This window comes from Oncorhynchus mykiss, chromosome 30 (assembly GCF_013265735.2).
Source record: "Oncorhynchus mykiss isolate Arlee chromosome 30, USDA_OmykA_1.1, whole genome shotgun sequence".
In the NCBI taxonomy this organism is placed as follows: Eukaryota; Metazoa; Chordata; class Actinopteri; order Salmoniformes; family Salmonidae; genus Oncorhynchus; species Oncorhynchus mykiss.
In genome coordinates, this window is record NC_050570.1 from 9,838,628 (window position 1) to 9,860,134 (window position 21,507).

General features: G+C 41.9%; 3 protein-coding genes across 10 annotated transcripts in view; 1 reads left to right on the top strand and 2 right to left on the bottom strand.

Moving 5' to 3' along the window:
- Positions 1-993: 993 nt before the first annotated feature.
- On the top strand, positions 994-3,880 carry LOC110521288 (small acidic protein). The gene is made up of 5 exons (XM_021598749.2): positions 994-1,195; positions 1,690-1,773; positions 2,120-2,180; positions 2,383-2,492; positions 3,359-3,880. The coding sequence occupies exons 1-5, from the start codon at positions 1,142-1,144 to the stop codon at positions 3,545-3,547; spliced, it is 498 nt and encodes a 165-aa protein (XP_021454424.1). The 5' UTR covers positions 994-1,141; the 3' UTR covers positions 3,548-3,880.
- Positions 3,881-5,096: 1,216 nt separating this feature from the next.
- LOC118945822 (glycine-rich cell wall structural protein 1-like) lies at positions 5,097-9,047 on the bottom strand. The gene is made up of 5 exons (XM_036969448.1): positions 7,909-9,047; positions 7,428-7,866; positions 7,338-7,385; positions 6,949-7,056; positions 5,097-6,906 (listed from the first exon to the last, which is right to left on the bottom strand). The coding sequence occupies exons 1-5, from the start codon at positions 7,963-7,965 to the stop codon at positions 6,545-6,547; spliced, it is 1,014 nt and encodes a 337-aa protein (XP_036825343.1). The 5' UTR covers positions 7,966-9,047; the 3' UTR covers positions 5,097-6,544.
- Positions 5,097-21,507, bottom strand: part of LOC110521287 (pleckstrin homology domain-containing family A member 7) — a 169,754-nt gene continuing 153,343 nt past the window's right edge. For all 8 annotated transcript variants that reach the window (XM_036969414.1, XM_021598743.2, XM_021598747.2 and 5 more), the window contains 5 exons: positions 17,954-18,187; positions 14,725-14,937; positions 12,539-12,672; positions 11,179-11,324; positions 5,097-6,397 (listed from right to left, as the gene is read on the bottom strand). In XM_036969414.1, the coding sequence (XP_036825309.1) occupies positions 6,372-6,397; positions 11,179-11,324; positions 12,539-12,672; positions 14,725-14,937; positions 17,954-18,187 (753 nt within the window). In that variant the 3' untranslated portion in view covers positions 5,097-6,371. The remainder of the gene's footprint in view (positions 6,398-11,178; positions 11,325-12,538; positions 12,673-14,724; positions 14,938-17,953; positions 18,188-21,507) is intronic.

Here is a 21,507-nt window from a genome sequence, read left to right on the forward strand (position 1 = left end):
CTGCCAGGGCGTTAGTGGTGAAACCCATCAAGGAGGAGAAGACATGGTGTTTCCGGTCTGAGCTCCTACACGGCATCGTTGACTGCTGTGCCAATATTATGTCAGATGTAGACAGAGAGAGGAATTACCTGTGTAACTTATATCTGTCTCTAGGACCATCCCAGCGGACTCTCCTGAGTGCCCAAAGAGAGAGTGGCGGTCACTTTGGGGGAGCGGACTAGTGTTCCGAAAATGGAGAAGGAGCTGACCATTCGACAGCAAATTCAAAGATACACCCATCCTTGGAGGGAATTGAAGTGGAATTGTTTTTTTTTACCAGTTTCAACAGACATGCAACCTTGTCCCGGACCTGCGGTTTCAACTCTCTCGGTCCCAGCTTTGATGCAACTGTACTGACCTCGCCTTCTGGATGGTAGTGGGGTGAACAGGCCGTGGCTGTGTCAAGTATATGTAGAGGGGAGGAGTATTATGTGCCAGCTGAGCCTAAATGCTGCTATTGTGGTGGTGAACATACACCTGAATTTCTGAAGTGTCCTGTTAGGGTGATGGAGGTGGTAAGAATAAGGGCTGTCCAGAATGTCACCTATCCGAAGTTGTTGAGCAGTGAAAGAAAAGCGTGAAGTTGAAGAAATAATGGTAGTAGGAGTAGGACACAAGATGATGTTCCTTGTCAACAGAGGGATCCTGACATGTATGTTAAGAACGTTGACGTTGTAGCGTTTATTGGTTTGGTTATCAACTGCACAGCACAAACAGAGAGGAAATCTAAGAAAATAGGCATTGTGAGTGTTACTGTCGCTTAATGTTCCATCCTCACAGGCACCTGTAGGAATGCAATTTGAATGTAACTGAAGGAGTGGGATGGTTGTTCGATTCATTTTTTTAATTATCCCCCTTCCTGCATTTGAATATATTATTTTTGTTTTGTTTCAAGACCCCGTACAGTAGGTGGCGGCAATATACCAATAGGTGTAGTCTGCCATAACATTTTAAAGAAAACAACGCAACCGGAAGTTGGAATCGCTAGTATCCGTTTGGGTTCACAACTGCAACTGTTTGTTGATGGTGGCATAGCTAGCCAGCTACTGCTATGTCAATATTTTTGATTTAGCTAGCTAAAACAAACGTTTTTACGAAGAAAATGAGTTCTGAAGGGAATCGACACGGGACGAAAAGACCTGGTTCTCCGAATGAAGTATGTTACCTATAGTTGCATGCATTGAACGGGACAGGCCTTGCAGTTCAGCTAACCGGTTAGCAAGGCCCGTATCTGGTTTGCTTTAGCAAAGAAGTATGCAGCCTGTAACATAATGCGTCCTAGATCAACAAAGCCATAGAGTAAAGCAGTTAACTATTTAACGCTGGTCAACAAATCACAAGTGTTATTTTTTAGCTAACTTATTCACCTTAAGGTGGCCAGTTTGACATCATGATGAAGCTTGCCAGAAAGATAGTCAGCAAGTCAATTTAATAAACATTTATTTTGATATAAATGAACTCGAGGCTGTTACTACTAGGCATGACGTGGCTAGTTAGCGTTATATTAAGATGTGACTTTAGCTAATCCAATTGGGGGGGGGGGGGGGAGTGTGTGATCTTCGAGCCGAAGGTGCAATAAAAGGCCTAGGCTACGTTCTGGTGGGATCCCATTCCTTGTGTACTGTAGGCAATTCTGTGTTGTTCTTGCAGGATGGACCTACTCCATGGGCAGCTGCAGATCTGGGGGACAACGAGAGGAAGCAGAAGTTTTTGAGGTTGATGGGCGCAGGGAAGGTTTGTTTGGTCATATTCTATGTAGACTATTTTTCCCAACCCTCTCATCAGGGACCACTAGACGTTTCACATATTTGTGGCCCTTACTGGAACACCTGATTTCAAATGTAGCTAAGTCAACAAATCACCAAGCCCCTGATTAGTTGAATCAAGTGTGCCAGTCTGGTATTGGACTATTATTACTGTAACGCAGTAACTGTTAATTCAACTTGACGGTTACCTCTATTCCAGTATTAGATTGAGCCAACATTTTATCTTAGGCTACAATTTATAATCCATATAGCATCGTCAAAGGAGGAACAGAACTTGTATTACAGAATTATGTCTACTGTATTTGGTCCTGCAGAAAGAACACACTGGACGTCTAGTCATTGGAGATCACAAATCAACATCCCATGTCCGCAGCGGTGAGTAACCCTCTTGAATTATAGAAAAAGGCTTGTCAAGGTACTGGTATCTTGGCAACCCTATTCTACACCCCTTTCAAATGCTTTACTCATAGATCTATCTCATCTAATCTAACCTTTTCCCATATCAATGCAGTACTATCTGGGACCAGATAGCACTGTATTTGGTATGATTGGTGTTTCACTAGTTTGTCCTCTGCAGGGGCGGAGGACCGGAGGATGAACTCTGAGCTGGAGTTGCAGTACCAGCAGGGGCTGGACGGGAAGCTGTCAGGCAGGAATAGGAGACACGTCGGACTGGGCTTTAGCGAGGTGAGAGATCACGGACGGACAGAATTTTTTAAATTTATTTCACCTTTATTTAACCAGGTAAGCTAGTTGAGAGCAAGTTCTCATTTACAACTGTGACCTGGCCAAGATAAAGCAAAGCTGTGTGACAAACAACACAGAGTTACACATGGAATAAACAACACAATAGAAAAAAGTCTATATACAGTGTGTGCAAATGGCTTGAGGAGGTAAGGCAATAAATAGGCCATAGTAGCGAAGTAATTACAATTTAGCCGATGATGATGTGCAAGTAGAGATACTGGTGTGCAAAAGAGCAGAAAAGTAAATACAAACAATGTGGGGATGAGGTAGGTAGATTGGGTGGGCTAAGTTGAACATCAATCCTAGCAAAGATGTCTGACAAATTGTTCCATTCTGATGAATAGGGCTTCTATGACATCAGCCAATCAATCTGCTGTTCTATTATCCATTGAATGGCTGAAGCAAGTTTGGGTACGCTTTCATTCTATTTAGCTGGGTTGTGTTCGTTAGTACCTTCCAGGCTTTGGAGATTTTTCTTGTTTAGTTCCTATCTGAATTTGTCTAATAAAAACATGTTTTCTGTTGCAATGAACACAACCCTGGCCTGTTACATGACATGATTAGACTGATGTAATACTGATTGATTGATACATTTTAAGATTTGAGTTACTGATGGTGCTTCTCATTAGACCTGTATGTTTGCATGGCTATGTAAGATTAATGACAGCACAGCACATTTAAGCGCCACAACGTGCGATTGGCTCAAATTAGAGGCATAATTTATACAGCCAAAATGTCACGTACATACCCACATGTTGCCCCAGTCTCCAGATCTTCATTTTGTGACACTTCTGTTCGCTCCACAGCCGGACCCAGCCCCACCTCCACCACCCGTAGAGGGCCAAAGCAAGGCAGAGCAACCAGCCAGTCCCAATGCCCCAGACAGCCCCTCAGAACCCCAGGGCTCACCAGACAAACCCCCCTCACCAAACCCAGAGGACAGCACGAAAGACAAGAAACACACCTTCAAAATGGCCTTTGTGAAGTCATCCTAAGACTGGGAGAAAAACAGTCACTTTTTTTCTAAAGTCAAACCACAGATTTGTACATAAGTCGTTCTTTTGTGTCTCTGCAGTACTCCCAAGCTGATACATGGTAACTTCGTGGTTTCAGATGTCTTTTATGTTTCAATGCTGAGCAGCAAACCAGTAGTGCACTACTGAAGGAGGTAACAATCATTCAGACAGATTTCCTGTGTTGTTTCCTAGTCAATTTTTGTTAGGAATTCCTGACTGAAAGAGGGCCTACGGCGTGTTATAAATGGTTCTGAGACGAAGCTCATGAGTTATAAAATGTACTTAAACATCAATAAACTGAAGTACCACACAGTAGGGATGAATATTTTCTCAAATCTACCAAGGTGGCTATTTCAAAGCATTTAAAAAATATAATCACTATACCCTGCGCTACATTGCCGGCTTGTCTGGGCCACTATGTGAAACTGATATTTAGTAATGATAGAGTAACGTTGATCAGCAATTACATTTTTGTGAATTGCGAAACAGGCCGTTCAGTGCATTACAGCAGTAGGATATCTCAACACAGTGTGAACCCCGAGTAGGCTGTAGCATCATAACTGCAACGGCAGTCAAATGACCAAAGATATACTAAGCTTGCTAGAAAACCTCCAACGAATGACATAATATCGAGTTGATAATTAGCCTATGCAGATCAGTGCATGAATAACAGATGAGGATATTGTTAAAATAAAAAATCCATATCTACTCATACAATTTGATCACACATTATCTACTGAAGGTCTCAGATGGGCAGCAATACGAGACAGCGCAGAAGCGTTATAGTGATATGCATAATGTAGAAGAGCTTTTAAAGACAGGACTGTCCAGCCAGCAATCCCAGTTATAGTTTATTCTGATGATAGACAAGGAAGCACATTAGATGGGCAGGACAACAGTATGTTGATGGCTGTAGATTTGTGATTCGTCTGTTAGCCCCTGCTAACTTATGTCCATGCTAATGCGACCATTACAATTAAATGGGGAGTCAGGATGTGGGATTGTGATAGGAAAATTTCCTAGGCTCTATATAAGGCTACTGCGTGAGTCAATAGATAACTAATACACTTGGTTTAGGCTACATTGCATGCTACATGTTTCTGATCAGTGATAGATGAGCAAACTAATAAATGAGCTACCACTTCCACCTGTCCGGCCAGAGATCAATTAACCAAATATACAGATGGAGATTCAGTGACAAGGAGTAGGACAGAATACTCACGCGAGTGAAGATCAAAATCCACTTATATACATGCTAGACACATTTTCTGATCAGCTAATATATAAGCAAACTAGAATAAAGATCAATTTACCTAACATTTCCCTCAGCCTAGTTACCAAATATCCAAACTGATTCTGTGAAAACAAAAATCTGACTGTTTGATATATCTAGACGAGTCCCCCACGCTTGTCTCAAAGCAGCGCAATGGCTCTGTCCCAATCAAAAAGGTGCTGAAATGATAATGTAGGTGACCACACAGGACTATTGCTTTACATTTGTATAACGGTTGCATATGATTTAGGGATATACAGTATAAGCAAGAATTTGATACATGCCTTCAATTGCATTAGCCTATATTTTAATCATTCAGTTGATCATAACTAAGGTGAGTTTTTCTCTCTGCGCCTTTTCTATTTCCAATGGCTATTTCCTCATCTCCTCACTGTGCTGCCACCCGCCTTGTTCTCAAAACCAATTTAAATCATTATACTTATTTTTCTAGAAATCTGGCTTTTTTTTCCAGGTTGGGGCTAATTTAATTTCTGTGATGTCAGGCCTGGGCTCGGGCTTCAAGCTTTACGGACTTGGGTCGGACCGGGATCTAATTTTCAGTTCTAATGAGAACTCAAAACTGCAAACTCAACTGCATTCGGATCTGGTGTGCAGTCGAGCAATGTCAGTTATGTGTGTTTTTAATTGATGGCCACTTTGTGTGAAGTAAATATGCCAGGCTAAAAGGATTCCATGCAACAACCTGTATGGATAATGTGCTTTTTTGTTGTTGCCAAATCTGCTGCGCATGTGTATTTTGTGGAAATGCATTAGTGAGACAATGTTGTAATTTTCCATGTCTTGTCATTACATTTTTTGGGGGAAATGTTAAGAGTGATCCCTTTAATTGTCAATTGCGCTATAAAGCCGATCTTAAGCACTATGGCTGGAATTGAGCCCAAAATAAACATGCTCGTGTTTGAATCGTCTTGCATTTACTGTTTGAAGTGAGTTGATTTATGACACATTGACCGTATACGTGTGTTCATGATTAAATATTGAGAGAGAACTGGACAGGAGGCAACATGTTTTGTTAAAACCTTTATTTCCAGAAAACATCATTATGGTTTTATTTCCCTTTTAAATTACACATAATACAATACAGTTGATTGGCAAAAGCGTTTACATGGCAGTGCTGAGCTACAAAGTTGCAATTTGGTCCAAGATTGTCTTTCATTAGTCAAAATAAAATAAATATATGATTCATGTCATAATTACATTTCCATCTCAACGACCTATAAAACATTGTTTAGAACTTTTTGTTTAGAAATATAGACCACACTTCAAAAACTATTAGTGTTGACAATTACACACAACATTAAAGTGCAAAACACAACTCCAATTCAAACTTAACATTAGGTACACGCACAGTTTCAATGCTCTCGTTGAGTTTCGAGTAACTCCAATTAAAAGTATTATAAAACATCACTCTGGCTTTAATTGCTGAAAATGATTAGTATTAGATCCTTTGCCCATCGATTATTTTCATTCACGGATGTCCTGTCGGTGTCTTGGCGTCTGTGTCAATGGTCAGTCAGTGCTCAGCTGAGCTTTGGCTGAAAGGGGGGAAAAACAGGCTCATGACATTGAAAATACAGACGGTAATGTCTTCAATCGAAAGTTCCACCAGTCTTTCCAAAGAGACTAAGTAAGCAGTGCTTGTTTGTGTGGAAACAATAAGACACAACCTTTTTACATTCTAATCATGACCCAACAATATTACCATCACCTAACCCAACAACATCACCATCACCTAACCCAACAACATTACCATCACCTAACCCAACATCACCACCATCACCTAACCCAACAACATCACCATCACCTAACCCAACAACATTACCATCACCTAACCCAACATCACCACCATCACCTAACCCAACAACATCACCATCACCTAACCCAACAACATCACCATCACCTAACCCAACAACATCACCATCACCTAACCCAACAACATCACCATCACCTAACCCAACAACATCACCATCACCGAACCCAACAACATCACCATCACCTAACCCAACAACATCACCATCACCGAACCCAACAACATCACCATCACCTAACCCAACAAAATCACCATCACCTAACCCAACAACATCACCTAACCCAACAACATCACATGACCCAACAACATCACCATCACCTAACCCAACAACATCACATGACCCAACAATATTACCATCACCTAACCCAACAACATCACCATCACCTAACCCAACAACATCACATGACCCAACAACATCACCATCACCTAAACCAACATCACATGACCCAACAATATTACCATCACCTAACCCAACAACATCACCATACCTAACATCACCATCACCTAACCCAACATCACCACCATCACCTAACCCAACAACATCACATGACCCAACAATATTACCATCACCTAACCCAACAACATCACCATACCTAACCCAACATCACCACCATCACCTAACCCAACATCACCACCATCACCTAACCCAACAACATCACCATCACCTAACCCAACAACATCACCATCACCGAACCCAACAACATCACCATCACCTAACCCAACAAAATCACCATCACCTAACCCAACAACATCACCTAACCCAACAACATCACATGACCCAACAACATCACCATCACCTAACCCAACAACATCACATGACCCAACAATATTACCATCACCTAACCCAACAACATCACCATCACCTAACCCAACAACATCACATGACCCAACAACATCACCATCACCTAAACCAACATCACATGACCCAACAATATTACCATCACCTAACCCAACAACATCACCATCACCTAACCCAACATCACCACCATCACCTAACCCAACATCACCACCATCACCTAACCCAACAACATCACCATCACCTAACCCAACAACATCACCATCACCTAACCTAACGTCACATGACCCAACAGCCTCACCATCACCTAACCCAACAACATCACCATCACCCAACAACATCACCTGACCCAACAACATCACCTGACCCAACAACATCACCTGACCCAACAACATCACCTAACCTAACAACGTCACATGACCCAACAGCCTCACCATCACCTGACCCAACAACATCACCTGACCCAACAACATCACCTGACCCAACAACATCACCATCACCTAACCCAACAACATCACCTAACCCAACAACATCACCTGACCCAACAACATCACCTGACCCAACAACATCACCTGACCCAACAACATCACCATCACCTAACCCAACAACATCACCTAACCCAACAACATCACCTGACCCAACAACATCACCTGACCCAACAACATTTAGACACCAAAAACAACCATGCTTCAGAAAAGAAGCCACCAAAGCACTCCAAGTTGTGAGAGCCGAAATGACACCTAAAGACAACAACTATCCCACTGGGCACAGACGTCAGTTCAACGTCTAGTTTAGAAGTTGTTAAAAGTTGGTTGATAAATAAATAAATCTTCTTAAGTTGTTTCAATGTCATCACATCGATTTTTGGGGGGTTGAAATGACGTGAAAACAAGGCTGATTCAACCTTGTGCCCCAGTGGGATACCAACACAAACATCACAGAGGCACCTTAAGGCCACGACACTCAAGAGAATATGCAGTGTACCATCACTAGATCTGTTATTCAGAATCTCGCTGTCTGCACAACCAGGGGCAATGAGAGAGGGTCACATTACTGTGTTGTACAGTGAAGATGCCCCTACACGCTGATCTTGGATCAGTTTTGGGCCAATTCTCTACACTAATGGTTAAGGTTATGATGAGGGAGAGGGAAAACTGATCCAAGATCTGTAGCTTCACCCCGGAGTGTGCTGCATTTGTCTCCCTTTCTCTGTTCTGATTCTCTTCTTCCAGGAGTGTGCACTGGCATACTCCCCATCATAGATTTGATTCAAGCGTTGGCTGGAGGAAGTTTCCACCATTGATAAATCCATACTTCTCACTTTGGGAGAAGAGTTGAGAATCAGGATACTAACTGGGTTGGCTTCTCTGAAGGGAGCACAATGTCCTACTAGATACTCCATCTATAGCTATATTAAAGGAGTGTTTTATGAAGGCGGGATCAAAGATACTGTAGGCAGTTCAGTGGGGAAAAGTTTGTTTGTGTGTTTGTGTGTGTACAGCATGCATAGAGTAGCCTGTGTGTATAGACTGTGTGTGTACACTGTGTAGTATATACACTGAGTGTATTAGGTACAGTGGGGCAAAAAATATTTAGTCAGCCACCAATTGTGCAAGTTCTCCCACTTAAAAAGATGAGAGAGGCCTGTAATTTTCATCAGAGGTACACTTCAACTATACCAGACAAAATGAGAAAAAAAAAACCAGAAAATCACATTGTTGGATTTTTTATGAATTTATTTGCAAATTATGGTGGAAAATAAGTATTTGGTCACCTACAAACAAGCAAGATTTCTGGCTCTCACAGACCTGTAACTTCTTCTTTAAGAGGCTCCTCTGTCCTCCACTCGTTACCTGTATTAATGGCACCTGTTTGAACTTGTTATCAGTATAAAAGAAACCTGTCCACAACCTCAAACAGTCACACTCCAAACACCACTATGGCCAAGACCAAAGAGCTGTCAAAGGACACCAGAAACAAAATTGTAGACCTGCACCAGGCTGGGAAGACTGAATCTGCAATAGGTAAGCAGCTTGGTTTGAAGAAATCAACTGTGGGAGCAATTATTAGGAAATGGAAGACGTACAAGACCACTGATAATCTCCTTCGATCTGGGGCTCCGCAAGATCTCACCCCATGGGGTCAAAATGATCACAAGAACGGTGAGCAAAAATCCCAGAACCACACGGGGGGACCTAGTGAATGACCTGCAGAGAGCTGGGACCAAAGTAACAAAGCCTACCATCAGTAACACACTACTCCGCCAGGGACTCAAATCCTGCAGTGCCAGACGTGTCCCCCTGCTTAAGCCAGTACATGTCCAGGCCCGTCTGAAGTTTGCTAGAGAGCATTTGGATGATCCAGAAGAAGATTGGGAGAATGTCATATGGTCTTTTTGGTAAAAACTCAACTCGTTGTGTTTGGAGGACAAAGAATGCTGAGTTGCATCCAAAGAACACCATACCTACTGTGAAGCATGGGGATGGAAACATCATGATTTGGGGCTGTTTTTCTGCAAACGGACCAGGACGACTGATCCATGTAAAGGAAAGAATGAATGGGGCCATGTATCGTGAGATTTTGAGTGAAAACCTCCTTCCATCAGCAAGAGCATTGAAGATGAAACGTGGCTGGGTCTTTCAGCATGACAATGATACCAAACACACCGCCCGGGCAACGAAGGAGTGGCTTCGTAAGAAGCATATCAAGGTCCTGGAGTGTCCTAGCCAGTCTCCAGATCTTAACCCCATAGAAAATCTTTGGAGGGAGTTGAAAGTCCGTGTTGCCCAGCAACAGCCCCAAAGCATCACTGCTCTAGAGGAGATCTGCATGGAGGAATGGGCCAACATACTTGCAACAGTGTGTGAAAACCTTGTGAAGACTTACAGAAAACGTTTGACCTCTGTCATTGCCAACAAAGGGTATATAACAAAGTATTGAGAAACTTTTGTTATTGACCAAATACTTATTTTCCACCATCATTTGCAAATAAATTCATAAAAAATCCTACAATGTGATTTTCTGGATTTTTTTCTCATTTTGTCTGTCATAGTTGAAGTGTACCTATGATGAAAATTACAGACCTCTCTCATCTTTTTAAGTGGGAGAACCTGCACAATTGGTGGCTGACTAAATACTTTTTGCCCCACTGTACACCCAACTAGTACTGGGTCGGACAACCCTTTGCTTCTAGAGTATGTAAACGTTGCTCAATTGGTATCAAGGGACATAACGTGTGCCAGGAAATCATTCCCCACACCATTACACCACTGCCACCAGCCTGTACAGTTGACACCAGGCAGGATGGGGCCATGGACTCATGCTGCTTATGCCAAATCCTGACTCTGCCATCAGCATGATGCAACAGAAACCGGGATTTGTCGGACCATGCAATGTTTTACCACTCCTCATTTGTCCAGTGTTGGTGATGGCGCGCCCACTAGAGCCGTTTCTGCTTGCTTTTAGCTGAAAGCAGTGGAACCCGGCCGGTATGGTCGCCTGCTGCAATAGCCCATCCGTGACAAGGATCGATGAGTTGTGCGTTCCAAGATGCCATTCTGCACACCAATGTTGTACTGTGACGTTATTTGCCTCAAAAGTCGCTTAGGTCACTCGTTTTGCCCATTCTAACGTTCCATCGAACAGTAACTGAATGCCTTGATGCCTGTCTGCCTGGCCACTGAGTGTATATGTAGTGTGTATGAGCTGACCTGTGAACTGCTTGCTCTTGATGGAGGCTTCAGAGGCCAAGGCGTGAGACACATTCATAATCCTCTTCTGCTGCTGCATGGCTAGGTCCAGATCAGTAAAGTCCAGTGGGACAGCCACACCAGACGACAGATGTGTGTTCTGAACACTGACACACAGGTGGGAAGGGAATACAAACGTGAGGAAAAAGAGGCCGAAACCCAAAGGAAGTACAGTGCTGTGTCCCAAATGGCACCTTTTTCCCTACCAATTCGTCCCTGGTCAAAAGTAACGCACTACGTAGGGAATAGGCTCTGGTCAAAAGTAATGCACTACGTAGGGAATAGGCTCTGGTCAAGAATAGTGCACTATGTAGGGAATAGGCTCTGGTCAAAAGTAGTGCACTATGTAGGGAATAGGCTCTGGTCAAAAGTAATGCACTATGTAGGGAATAGGCTCTGGTCAAGAATAGTGCACTATGTAGGGAATAGGCTCTGGTCAAGAATAGTGCACTATGTAGGGAATAGGCTCTGGTCAAGAATAGTGCACTATGTAGGGAATAGGCTCTGGTCAAGAATAGTGCACTATGTAGGGAATAGGCTCTGGTCAAGAATAGTGCACTATGTAGGGAATAGGCTCTGGTCAAAAGTAATGCACTATGTAGGGAATAGGCTCTGGTCAAGAATAGTGCACTATGTAGGGAATAGGCTCTGGTCAAGAATAGTGCACTATGTAGGGAATAGGCTCTGGTCAAGAATAGTGCACTATGTAGGGAATAGGCTCTGGTCAAGAATAGTGCACTATGTAGGGAATAGGCTCTGGTCAAGAATAGTGCACTATGTAGGGAATAGGCTCTGGTCAAGAATAGTGCACTATGTAGGGAATAGGCTCTGGTCAAGAATAGTGCACTATGTAGGGAATAGGCTCTGGTCAAAAGTAATGCACTATGTAGGGAATAGGCTCTGGTCAAGAATAGTGCACTATGTAGGGAATAGGCTCTGGTCAAAAGTAGTGCACTATGTAGGGAATAGGGTGCCATTTGGGACGTACAAAATGTTTGCGATCACTTTTTTGTGTTATGATCTAAAGTTGTTGTAGTTAGCTTAAGTTTGAAGTCACAACTGGGATTGAATCAGCCACAACCCAACAGTGGATCCAGTGGACCCAGAGACCCAGGATTAGGGACATTACGATGCTTGTGATATGTTTTCTTCTCCCAATAAGAAGTACCCAGATTTCTCACAAACAACAACTACTATTTCTTATCAAGAATCTGCCAGATCACTCTAAATTTGCCTTAGGTTTTTTTTAAACGACTGAATTTCTTTTTGTAATAAAAAGTTCTAAAATAAATAGATTTTTATGAAACTAAGTCAAGAGTACTTGGATTTGGCCAGGATGTTTATGATGCGTTCTGCTCTGCGTTGACGCTCCTCCATCTGCTCCTGGCTCAGAGGCTCCCCGGGGTCTGACTCCACATAGCGCTCTGAGATAGGCACCTTCTGGGGCTTGGACAGCTACACACACCAATCATAGACATCCAGTCAACCAACATATCCATATTAAAGTGCAATTCCAACACTTTTCAAACTCATTTTCATAATCTCCAGCACAATACCAGTGTCTACATATGTGAAAACGGCGCAATTCTACGTTTTTAGAAGAAAACATTTGAGTAAAAGAATTCTACCCGATGACATCATCAAAAGTTTCAACATTTTAAGAAACGTGATTTTCAAAAACACAGATTCGTGGTGAAGTGGGGAGCAAGATAATACCCTGCCCTGTGATGTCACAGAGAAACATTTTTTAGGGTTTTTCTTCTTCTCTTTTTAACCTCAGATCATAGAAACGTACTTCTTTCAGTTAAGTAGACACTGGTTTGGTGCTGTAGATAATGAACATGAGGTTGAAAAGTGGCGGAATTGCAATTTAAGGCTTAGAACAATATTCAGAAATCATCTGTTTACAGTGCCTTCAGAAAGTATTCATACCCCTTGACCTATTCCACATTTTGTTATTACACCCTGAATTCAAAATGGATTACATGTACTTTTCCCTCACCCATGTACACATAATACCCCATAATGACAAAGTGAAAACATATTTTTTTAAATGCTGGCAAATGGAAAGAAAATTAAATACAGAAATATCTCATTTACATAAGTATTCACACCCATGAGTCAATATATGTTAGAATCACCTTTAGCTGCGATTACAGCTGTGAGTCTTTCTGGGTAAGTCTCTCTGTACCTGTTGGAAAGCAGACTGAACCAGGATTTCCTTTAGGATATTGCCTGTGCTTAGCCCTATTCCATTTAATTTTATCCTAAAAAAACTCCTTAGTCCTTGCCGATGACAAGCATACCCATAATATGATGCAGCCACCATCATGCTTGGAAATATGAAGAGTGGTACACAGTGATGTGTTGTATTGTATTTGCCTCAAACATAATGCTTTGTATTCAGGACATAAAGCTCATTTCTTTGTCACATATTTCTTCCTTATTTTCACTCTGTCAGTTAGGTTAGTTTTGTGGAGTAACTACAATGTTATTGATCCATCCTCAACTCTCTCCTACAACAGCCATTAAACTATGTAACTGTTTTAAAGTCACCATTGGCCTCATGGTGAAATCCCTGAGCAGTTTCCTTCCTCTCCAGCAACTGAGTTAGGAAGGACGCCTTTATCTTTGCAGTGACTGGGTGTATTGACACACCATCCAAAGTGTAATTAATAACTTCACCGTGCTCAAAGGGATATTCAATGTCTGTTTTTTTCTTCTTCTACCAATAGGTGCCCTTCTTTGTGAGGCATTGGAAAACCTCCCTGGTCTTTGTGGTTGAATCTGTGCTTGAAAATCATTGCTCGACTGAGGGACCTTACATATGTGTGAGTTAGTCATTCAACAATCATGTTAAAGACTATTATTGCACACAGAGTGAGTCCATGCAACTTATTAACTCAAGACATTTCAGCTTTTCATTTTTAAATCAATTTGTAAAGATTTCCACTTTTTCCACATAATTCCACTTTGACATTATGGGGTATTGAATGTAGGCCAGTGACAACATCTACATTTGATCATTTTTTAAATTCAGACTGTAACACAACAAAATGTGGAAAAAGTCAAGGGGTGTGAATACTTTCAGTAGGCACTGTAAATGGTCATACTGTTGGGGTCAGATAAATTCAAACTTTGCGGTTCAGCATAGCGATAAGGTTCTACAAAAACAAGGTTATGTGATCGTAGTTGAAAGCATTAGTTCACTTTGCATTTTGTATCTTAATTGTGTATGTGGTGAATGGTAAGTAGTATGAGCTACAGGCTAGCCTCTAAATCAAAACCATCCACAACAGCATAGTCGTAAAGGGGATGTTCAGTATTATACAGTTTGTAGTGGCTGTTTAAAGAAGGATGGATTACAGTTTCTCCAGGCCCATAGACTACTTTTAAGGTGAGGTAAAATACTGAACTTCCCCTTTTTAACCACTTATGTGTACAGGCATAATGTTCATCAATAAGAGTGTTGATAGGAGAAAACTGATTAGCCATTCATGAACGTACCTCACGACTGAGGTTCAGGTCGTAGTCGAGGGGCTCCATGTCAGTCCCCCTCATGGGCGTGGCCATCACCGTGAGCCACTCATCTGATTGGATCCTCTCCCTTTCCCTCAGCTCTCTATGCCCCTCGTCGCTCTGGCCCTCGGCACCCAGTCGCTCCACCACCTGAGCTTTCTGCTCCTGCTGCAAATCAAAGTCCTGCTGCTCTCGCCTCCACTAGGGGGGGACAAACAACAGTTACTTTATCTGACCACTAGAGGGGGGGGGGGGTTCTGAAACGGTTTGGGGCCTGGGACCCCTTTTGTGATAGCAAATTCATCAGGGACCCCCTGCATAACACACAACTCGAGTGAGATAAAATGAAAAATAAAAAACATACAAGGAGTTTTACTATGACTTCCGCAGTGCATGGCCAGAAAAATTACGTTTCGGGGCCCTAGGAAGGAACATTTTAAAGGCCCATTGTATCTGACCACTAAACCAGGGCAAAAAAATACCATGAATAACATTATTTAAATAATTTTCACAAACTTTAATCCTTAGAATGGTCCTTTGGAGGAAGGACTGTTGACATATATACTACCTTTCAAAAGTTTGGGGTCACTTAGAAATGTCCTTGTTTTTGAAAAAAAAAGCAATTTCTTTGTCCATTTAAAATGACATCAAATTGATCAGAAATACTGAGTAGACATTGTTAATGTTGTAAACGACTATTGTAGATGGAAAAAGCTGATCTTTAATGGAATATCTACATAGGCGTACAGAGGCCCATTATCAGCAACCATCACTCCTGTGTTCCAATGGCACGTTGTGTTAGCTAATCCAAGTTTAGCATTTTAAAAGGCTAACTGATCATTAGAAAACCCTTTTGCAATTATGTTAGCACAGCTGAAAAACAGTTGTGCTGATTAAAGAAGCAATAAAACTGATCTTATTTGGACTTGTTGAGTATCAGGAGCATCAGCATTTGTGGGTTCGATTACAGGCTCAAAATGGCCAGAAACAAAGACCTTCTTCTTTTGAACGGTAGTGTATATCCAAAAGAAAAAATGGCTTTCCTGAAAATAAAAACTATCATTGTATTCTTTTGTTTTCCTGGTTTCATGAGGAAATTAGATGAATTACATCATCATCAGAAACAACCACCAAACGATATTGATTAACCTGTGACCACAAACCGACACACTCTCCTTTGCTTTTCCAAACCCATAAACACATTTGTGTTTTGAGTAAATAACTGTTTGTATGACAGTGTGTGTACTGTATGAGTGTATTTGTTTGTGCCCAAGCTCTTTAAACCCACGCATGCATAATTCCCACTGCAGTGTGTGTAGGCCTCATCAGCATGTATTCCCATGCTGTGAGGAGAAAGTGCATCACATGCGTCCTTGTGCTCGGTGGACGGAGGAAAATCACATCACAGGGAAAATGCATGCATATACATCCTCATCAAACCCCTGCCAAATGGAAAAACACAGCCAGAAGAGACTTTTCAGAAGCAACGTTACTTTATTCTTGAGTGCAGATCTCTACATTAGAATATAACAGGAGTGAAGGAGTTGGGATTTTTCGTTTTACAGATTCACTTAACATGAGCTGTCCATTATTTCCCTTCCTGTGTGCTATTTTCACATCCTTGCTGATTTAAAACACATTGGGATGGGTGAAAGAAATATGGTGGAATTTACACCTGCCTTGATGGTAGGCTTTCGGCAGCCATTTTTCTTATCCCTTCCCTGTCCTTTCATCTGCAGTGAATAAGATAAAACAGGCCAATTAAAGGTACTCAGACTGGAGTACTCGCTCACTATGACCTTGACCGTGGAAGTGGACCGTTGTAGCAGTCAACCACAGCCAAGTAGAAACGTCTTAGTTGTGGTCTTAAAAGGGCTGTGCTAATGTTGATGTAGCACCAACTAAATGGTGTGAATAAGCGGCTGTTTAATGTGGCATGGTGTGGTATAAGATGAGCAGATTCAAATGACCTAAAAGAGAGTCTAAAATGAGAAGTAGTGTAAACTCTGGCTATTATGGTGAAGAACTACAAAATAACTCCGTAACCAGCAAAAGCTGATGAAGTAAGTGTTACCAACTGTAAGTAGGAGCTGGGAACACAAAGGCTGATCAGTAATGCAGTTAGGAGTTTGAAGCTATTATTGATGAGCTCACAGCAATCTGGTTAAGATTGTGTGTTAGATAATATATTAGACTTTGTAATGTGATGTCCCTCGTCTTTTGACGATCATAGGCTCAATTAATCTGATTCTGTGGTAGCCATAGCACACCATAAGACAACCAGGGTGGAAAAAGTGAGGTTGATGGGCAATTTTGTGAGAAGAAAATGATTCATCAGCAAAAAAAGGCACTTTCATTAGATTAATTTGTGTAATGCTAAAGATTGAGGGAGCAGGTATGTTTGGTAATGATTGAGGGAGCAGGTATGTTTGGTAATGATTGAGGGAGCAGGTATGTTTGGTAATGATTGAGGGAGCAGGTATGTTTGGTAATGATTGAGGGAGCAGGTATGTTTGGTAATGATTGAGGGAGCAGGTATGTTTGGTAATGATTGAGGGAGCAGGGACGTTTGGTAATGATTTGTACCACTTCCTCATTGATTTGTTCAAACATGGTACACATTTCCCCATCCCCATTTCATCAAATCTCTATAAAATATAACTTTACAAATGTATAGGCTACTGAAAATATCCTTCAGTAAATTAATAAAAATGTATATGTACAGAAATGTAAATGTACATAGAATGGCCTTTTCTTCTCTTGTGACAGAGAGGTAGGGAAGGCAGAGATGCCCACCTCTTCTCCTTGATATACATTCAGTGTGTCAGTGAGGTAACACACAGGGGCACAAGTGATGGGGTAAACTCAACCCCTACACCTTAATATGGGGAACAGCGCTGTCTTACAGTCCATCTCTGATATCCCCTCCCCTACTCCCCAAAGCAGCCTCCACCACGCACAGTCTGACTGCTCTGCAGCCCAGCCTAGCTGGCCCCGGCTTAGCACCAGCCCCACCGACCCTTAGCATGATGCTAACTTTACTAATTTTACTGCCATTGATTACACATGGGGGAGAGCGTGGGATAATGGTGTCAGCATAAGCCGTTTAGCATGTTAGTGCTTGTGGCGGTGGCTCCTATGTGAGGGGTTCGGCAGGGGCGTGACAGTGGCAGTGGTCCCTGCTTCTGCTGCAGGGTTGGGGAGGGGGGGAACGTACTGAGCCCAGGTCAGTGGAGGAGAGAGGCCTGTTAGTGGATGAGGAACGATGGGTGGTGGAGTGACGTTCTCCCTGGCTGAGGTTCCTCTTGCGCTCGCGGACCAGGGCCCTCTGGTGTCTCTTCATACGCTCCAGCTGCTCCTCAGCACTCATGCGGCTCCGGGGGGCCTGGGCCAGAGACTGGGGCTGCTGGTCGGAAGAGTACAGCTGCTCCAAGGCACTCTTAGGTCTCTCCTGGGACAGATCGTGAGAGAGGGAGATAGTGAGATGGTGAGTGAGAGAGAGAAACATAGTGAAAGAGATATGAGATGGGTAGTGCCATAGACATGTGATATGAAGAAGGAGAAAGGAAAGGAGAGGAGGAAGACCGGTGAGGAGGAATACAGGAAAAACAAAGGAAAAAACGGACGCATCTTCAACACAAATTCAGTATTTAGTCTTAGGACAAGATAGCAGAGTTTCTCAACTCCACAATGTACAAGTACAATGAAGTTGACTGGCGACGAGTGTGTGCGGACTGCACCTTTAACTATATTGAGTCGCTGTCAATCGATACTTGTAAAAATGTCCTTGTACTTACACTAAATATAGAAAAGTCTGGACACCACTTCAAATTAGAGGATTCTGCTATTTTTGCCACGCCCGTTGCTGACAGGTGTATAAAGTCGAGCACACAGCCATGCAATCTCCATAGACAAACATTGCCAGTAGAATGGCCTTACAGAAGAGCTCAGTGACTTTCAACGTGGCACCGTCACAGGATGGCACCTTTCCAACAAGTCAGTTCATCAAATTTCTGCCCTGCCAGAGCTGCCCCTGTCCAACTGTAAGTGCTATTATTGTGAAGTGGGAACGTCTATGAGCAACAACGGCTCAGTTGCAAAGTGGTGGGACCGCCGAGTGCTGAAGCATGTAGAAATTGTCTGTCCTCGGATGCAACACTCACTCCCGAGTTCCAATTATTTTAATGATTACTTCATTGGCAAAGTAGACAAACTTAAGCAGGAAATGCCAACAACGAACAGTGAGCAATCTTATTCATGCATAAAAATAATTTTGTAAAGTTAGTGTGGGAGAGGTGGAAAAATTATTATTATCAATCAATAATGACAAGCCTCCTGGCATTGACAACTTAGATAGAAAGCTACTGAGGATGGTAGCTGACTCTATAGCCACTCCTATCTGTCATATCTTTAATTTGAGCCTAGAGGAAAGTTTGCAACAGCTAATGGAGATCCTAATAAAACACCAAAAACCAAACTGCCTCTGGAAGCAACGTCAGCATAAGAACGGTTCGTCGGGAGCTTCATCAAATGGGTTTCCATGGCCGAGCAGTCCACGTGCACAAAGCGAGGTCAATACATAAATGGTTTGTCGAGATCAGTGTGGAAGAAATTGACTGGCCTGCACAGAGCCCTGACCTCAACCCCATCAGACACCTTCTACATCGGCATTGCTTTCTGTTTGGGGATTTGGGCTGGGTTTCTGTATAGCACTTTGTGACATCAGCTGATGTAAAAAGGCCTTTATAAATACATTTGATTGTTTGGAACATAGAGCGAGCCAGGCCTAATCGCCCAACATTAGTGCCCGACTTCACTAATGCTCTTGTGGCTGAATGGAAGAAACTGCCCGCAGCAATGTTCCAACATCTAGTGGAAAGCCTCCCAGAAGAGTGGAGGCTGTTATAGCAGCAAAGGGGGGACCAACTCCATATTAATGCCCATGATTTTTGAATGAGATGTTCGACGAACAGGTGTCCACATACTTTTGGTCATGTAGTGTATGTTTGTCCTGTGTAAATGTGAGCTTTTTTTTGGTGCTGAAATCTGTAGTTTTTGATAAAATAAGAATTTAACTGTCTGTCTAACTGTGCCCTGTAATCCACTGTTTTCCAACGGAGTAGGAAGTTACGACTTCTAGCGTGCAATACCACTCACTACTTTTATAAATATCCATTCTTAAATGCTTACTGTGTACTTGTGCTTGTCCTGATTGTTAGAGATGTCAGTTGGATTTGGAATACATAGCCGTGCAATAACGGGCTCCTCCTTCCACATTAATAAACATTTATCAAAAACTACAGATTTCAGCACCAAAAGAAAAGCTTGTATTTACACAGGAAAAATATGGTTACAAGGAAACATTGAAGCAGGGGTGTCAAACTCATTCATTTTTTTCCTTTCAATTAAGACCTAGAGAACCAGGTGAGGTTAGTTCCTTACTAATTAGCGACCTTAATTCATCAATCAAGTACAAGGGTGGAGTGAAAAACTGCTGACACTCGGCCCTCTGTGGAATGAGTTTGAAACATGCATTAAAGAGGAATGAGTTTGAAACATGCATTAAAGAGGAATGAGTTTGAAACATGCATTAAAGAGGAATGAGTTTGAAACATGCATTAAAGAGGAATGAGTTTGAAACATGCATTAAAGAGGAATGAGTTTGAAACATGCATTAAAGAGGAATGAGTTTGAAACATGCATTAAAGAGGAATGAGTTTGAAACATGCATTAAAGAGGAATGAGTTTGAAACATGCATTAAAGAGGAATGAGTTTGAAACATGCATTAAAGAGGAATGAGTTTGAAACATGCATTAAAGAGGAATGAGTTTGAAACATGCATTAAAGAGGAATGAGTTTGAAACATGCATTAAAGAGGAATGAGTTTGAAACATGCATTAAAGAGGAATGAGTTTGAAACATGCATTAAAGAGGAATGAGTTTGAAACATGCATTAAAGAGGAATGAGTTTGAAACATGCATTAAAGAGGAATGAGTTTGAAACATGCATTAAAGAGGAATGAGTTTGAAACATGCATTAAAGAGGAATGAGTTTGAAACATGCATTAAAGAGGAATGAGTTTGAAACATGCATTAAAGAGGAATGAGTTTGAAACATGCATTAAAGAGGAATGAGTTTGAAACATGCATTAAAGAGGAATGAGTTTGAAACATGCATTAAAGAGGAATGAGTTTGAAACATGCATTAAAGAGGAATGAGTTTGAAACATGCATTAAAGAGGAATGAGTTTGAAACATGCATTAAAGAGGAATGAGTTTGAAACATGCATTAAAGAGGAATGAGTTTGAAACATGCATTAAAGAGGAATGAGTTTGAAACATGCATTAAAGAGGAATGAGTTTGAAACATGCATTAAAGAGGAATGAGTTTGAAACATGCATTAAAGAGGAATGAGTTTGAAACATGCATTAAAGAGGAATGAGTTTGAAACATGCATTAAAGAGGAATGAGTTTGAAACATGCATTAAAGAATGGACATTTGGACCACAGAGAGTTGTGTCAACAGTTGTGCACTATATATATATATATATATTTAAACCTTTATTTAACTAAGTCAGTTAAGAACAAAGCCTAGGAACAGTGGGTTAACTGGTCTAGGAACAGTGGGTTAACTGCCTAGGAACAGTGGGTTAACTGGTCTAGGAACAGTGGGTTAACTGCCTAGAAACAGTGGGTTAACTGCCTTGGAACAGTGGGTTAACTGCCTAGGAACAGTGGGTTAACTGCCTAGGAACAGTGGGTTAACTGC

What these genes read in the sequence shown, in the direction of transcription:
- LOC110521288 (XM_021598749.2), top strand. Translation starts at nt 1,142, where the DNA reads ATGAGTTCTGAAGGGAATCGACACGGGACGAAAAGACCTGGTTCTCCG. An exon ending in GACCTGGTTCTCCGAATGAA is followed by an intron (nt 1,196 to 1,689) that starts GTATGTTACCTA and finishes TTGTTCTTGCAG; the next exon opens with GATGGACCTACTCCATGGGC. An exon ending in AACATCCCATGTCCGCAGCG is followed by an intron (nt 2,181 to 2,382) that starts GTGAGTAACCCT and finishes TGTCCTCTGCAG; the next exon opens with GGGCGGAGGACCGGAGGATG.
- LOC118945822 (XM_036969448.1), bottom strand. Translation starts at nt 7,965, where the DNA reads ATGGTGATGTTGTTGGGTCAGGTGATGTTGTTGGGTCAGGTGATGTTG. An exon ending in ATGTGATGTTGTTGGGTTAG is followed by an intron (nt 7,386 to 7,427) that starts GTGATGTTGTTG and finishes TTGTTGGGTTAG; the next exon opens with GTGATGGTGATGTTGTTGGG. An exon ending in ATGTGATGTTGTTGGGTTAG is followed by an intron (nt 6,907 to 6,948) that starts GTGATGTTGTTG and finishes TTGTTGGGTTAG; the next exon opens with GTGATGGTGATGTTGTTGGG.